General features: G+C 30.8%; 1 protein-coding gene across 1 annotated transcript; it reads right to left on the reverse strand.

The window, feature by feature from the left end:
* Positions 1-1985: 1985 nt before the first annotated feature.
* On the reverse strand, positions 1986-2473 carry LOC115973518 (TMV resistance protein N-like; the record flags this gene model as incomplete). Its single annotated transcript, XM_031093782.1, has 1 exon — positions 1986-2473. A coding segment is annotated over exon 1 (488 nt), but the record flags the coding sequence as incomplete, so codon positions are not given.
* Between the last annotated feature and the right edge of the window lie 1237 nt (positions 2474-3710).

Genomic DNA, 3710 nt, shown 5'->3' on the forward strand with positions numbered 1-3710 from the left:
ATTTGAACGTACTATTAAAATTATTTTTTTCTCTTTCTAAAAAAATTATTTTTTCCTCGCCAATATTAGCTAATGATAACTTACCACTTAAGATTTATTGTAAAAGTCTTGTGAAAATATTGTGATAAAAATTGATACTGATTTTAATTTGAACGTACTATTAAAATTATTTTTTTCTCTTTCTAAAAAAATTATTTTTTTCTCACTATTATTAGCTAATAATAACCTACCACTTAAAATTTATTGTGATATTTGTGTACATTTTTTCTTTTCTTACTACCTACGCTTTCTTTTTCTTTTTTCCCCCTCTTTTTTTCTCCTCCACACATGTACCCTTACACTTTTCTTTTTTTACTTCTTTCCATTTTTTATCCCTACCACTTCCTCCAAACTCTAGAACGTTCCAGCTTTCCTTCTTCCTCTCTTCATTTTTTTTTTCTCTCAGCACTTCGTCTGCAACACCCATGCAATTCTTCACCCTAATCTTCTTGATTCTTTTCTTTTTCTCTAAATTCAACCACTTACAAACGGGATGATTCAGAGCAAAGCAGAGCAGATCGGGAAGATTGGATCAAAGCAAAGCAAACGCAAATGGGTACAAACTCCATTTGAAAGATTTTGCTATATTCTGATTTTTTTTTTTGTTTTGCATTTTGAGGAATTCTAATTTGCAAGGGATTGATTTTTTTTTTTTTTTCCTTAGCTGATTTGGGAATTTATTATAGATTTTTTTGTATTTGGATTTGGAAATTTGTTATTGAGAGGAATATTTTGATGTTTTTTTTTTTTTGTTTTGCATTTTGAGGAATCCTAATTTGCAAGGGATTGACTTTTTTTTTTCCCTTAGCTGATTTGGGAATTTGTTATAGATTTTTTTGTGTTTGGATTTGGAAATTTGTTATTGAGAGGAATGAGGAACTGTGCGTAGACGAAGACATGAGCATCCTTTATTCTTTGGGTTAATTTGGTAATTGCCCAACTCACCCAACGGATATATCAAAACGTGCATAGACTTTTGGCAAAAATGGAATTCTGAGACTCCAAAATGGAATTGTGCGTTCTCTTCACAAGTATAAAATGCAACTTTTTGGAAAAAGTTGCGTTTTATACTAACCAAATGCACTTAAAGGGCTGGCTTATTTCAAAATGTGACTTTTGGGCTGAAAAAGTTGAAACAAACGGGCATTTAAGCAGAAAGGCAACTTCTTGGAAGGTACACATAAAATACCATTCCATCCTTACTTTTATTATTTTATACCCAAAAAAAAAAATTTACTAAATTTGTTTCATTTATTTATTTCATCTTTCACTTGGGCTTTGGTTTCCAACTACCTCCCAATAGTGTTATTAGAATATTTGTGTTATGTGACTCTATCAGTTAGATCTACACAGTTTCCTTTTAAATTGGTATGGGCATATAATATACTACAAAGACTAAAGTAATACTTAGACGTGTATGCTGTACAGATTTTTGTACATTGCTAATTCAATATTAATCACAAAATATTTTTTAAAAAATGATAATTTAAAATTTTATTTATGCAGTTAGTTTTTTAGGCCTAAATTTATTATGTTCTTGATATCAATTAATTACTTTCTATAAAAAAATTCTAATTAACTATGAATATATATTTAAAATATTAAGTCATTTTCTTATGTCCTTTTATTTATTTTTTTTAGTTATACAGTGTTATTTATTACCTATTTATGATTACATTTTTTTTTAAATGATTCCAATGCCTGTTGTGGATAGTTATAGCCATCGACCCATCTCCTCACAAGCATTCCACGCATCTATGCTACGTTGCTAACTATTTTTCTTTTTAAAGTCTTAATAGTAACTATATAAACTCAAATATAATGCGTTTTTTTTCCTTCCAAACTCATTCAGTAATTTAACCCATGCATCACACTGGTTAAATGACTAGTGTGTATATATATATGTGTGTGTGTGTGTGTGTGTGTGTGTTTCAAATAAAAATTACCTATTCTTTACATGATATCCGGCAAGATCGGCCACATGACTCAAAGCAGCTTTCCATGTTTCCACCTTCTCCTTGAAATGTTTTTCATGTTTAACAAGTGAAAAAGTTCCTATTTGTTTTCGCACATCAGATGGATCCACATTGTAAAAAATAGGGAAAACTGTTATTTCCTTTTTTGTCTCGCAGTCAATGATCTCTACAAGTTCATCTAAGCACCAAGTGGAAAATGCATAATTTTCTGAGAGAATGACTATGGCAAATTTGGATTCTTTGATAGCTCTGAGGAGTTTTGGTTTAATAGTTTTTCCTTTCTCAAGTTTTTGATTGTCCTTAAAAGTGTTAATGCCCTTCTCTACTAATGCATAATATATAAAGTCCGTAGCAGTATTGCGAGTGTCCTCACCACTGAAACTCAGGAAAACATCATACGTCCATTTGCTGGTAGAAGAAATAGAAGAACTTGGGAAAGATGATGAACTTGAAGCCATTGAATCAAGGAATAGATCTGCATGGAAAAAAAAATCAATTAGAACTGAAGAAAAATTGAAAAGAAAATAAATTATGAAAGAAGAAAAACTATTTGATGCAATGGTTTGAATCTTTCCCTTCATCAGATGAGTCAAACATTACCCCTTTTTTTTGTTCCTTATGAGAAAGAGAAACCACAAATAAAGTCACACTGTTCAGAACTCAGGGGCAAGTGTTGGGTATGTAGGGCAAAGATGGTCTAGGTACAGATAATTTTTTTTTCCCAAGCCAACAGCAGAGCAAAGTAGACATTGTTCATAAAACCATGGCTATAACAAAGGAACAAGACAGAGAAACTTCTAAAATAAAAAAAATAAAAACAAAAAAAGAAGCATTAAAGCTATACTTGAGTAGAGAGTAAAAAAAGAGGCATAAATAAACAAGCATTCACAGCCAAGTGAGCCAATGTCTCAGTAAACACAACACAAAAAATGGAGGAACATGGAAAAAACAAAAAATATCAAAATAAAACCCAACAAATGGAGGGGCTGATTTTGGGTCTCACCGGAAACAAAAATCAGTGAACGAAGTTGTGTATATCTCAGGCTGAAGGTGCTAATCGGCGGAATTGGAGCTCTGCTTCAGTTATTGAAGTGTGCTGTGGGTTTGGGAGAAGGAAAAGGGAAAGTGAGATGAAAGTAGTGAGGAAGCATGGACAGTTGAGGAAGTTCTTACAAAATATTCGTTAAAACCTTTTATATTATGTTTAGTTGCACTGGATGAGAGGAAGTAGAAAATGGGAAAATTGATAGAAGCTGGGGATTCCACACATTTTTCCAAATTTTGTTTTTGTCCGATTTGAAAGAAAAAAGAGAAATGATTAACTTTTTATACAAGATTAATCTTGTACCCTTGTAAAAGTATAAAAAAGTTATGAATATTTTTGTAAAATTACTTTTAATTCTTCCTAATGAATTATTCATTTATAATTTACAAAAAATAAAAAATAAAATAATTTTTTAGCATTATTTTTTCCTTGGGTTTTTTTTTTTTCAAATCTATTCCCTTAATTTTTTTTCCCTTTCTTTAAACATAGTGTTAATTTTAGAGAGTAATTGAAAATTTCACACCCCCTTCGTAATATTGTATTGTGGTGGACCTCACACAGATTCACGAGTCTTTTAGCTGAATATTGCAAAAAATTGAGTTTATTGGTGATATAGGTACTGTTCAAAGTTATTTGGAAAAATGAGGAAA

Source organism: Quercus lobata, unplaced genomic scaffold (genome assembly GCF_001633185.2).
Source record: "Quercus lobata isolate SW786 unplaced genomic scaffold, ValleyOak3.0 Primary Assembly Scq3eQI_1852, whole genome shotgun sequence".
In the NCBI taxonomy this organism is placed as follows: Eukaryota; Viridiplantae; Streptophyta; class Magnoliopsida; order Fagales; family Fagaceae; genus Quercus; species Quercus lobata.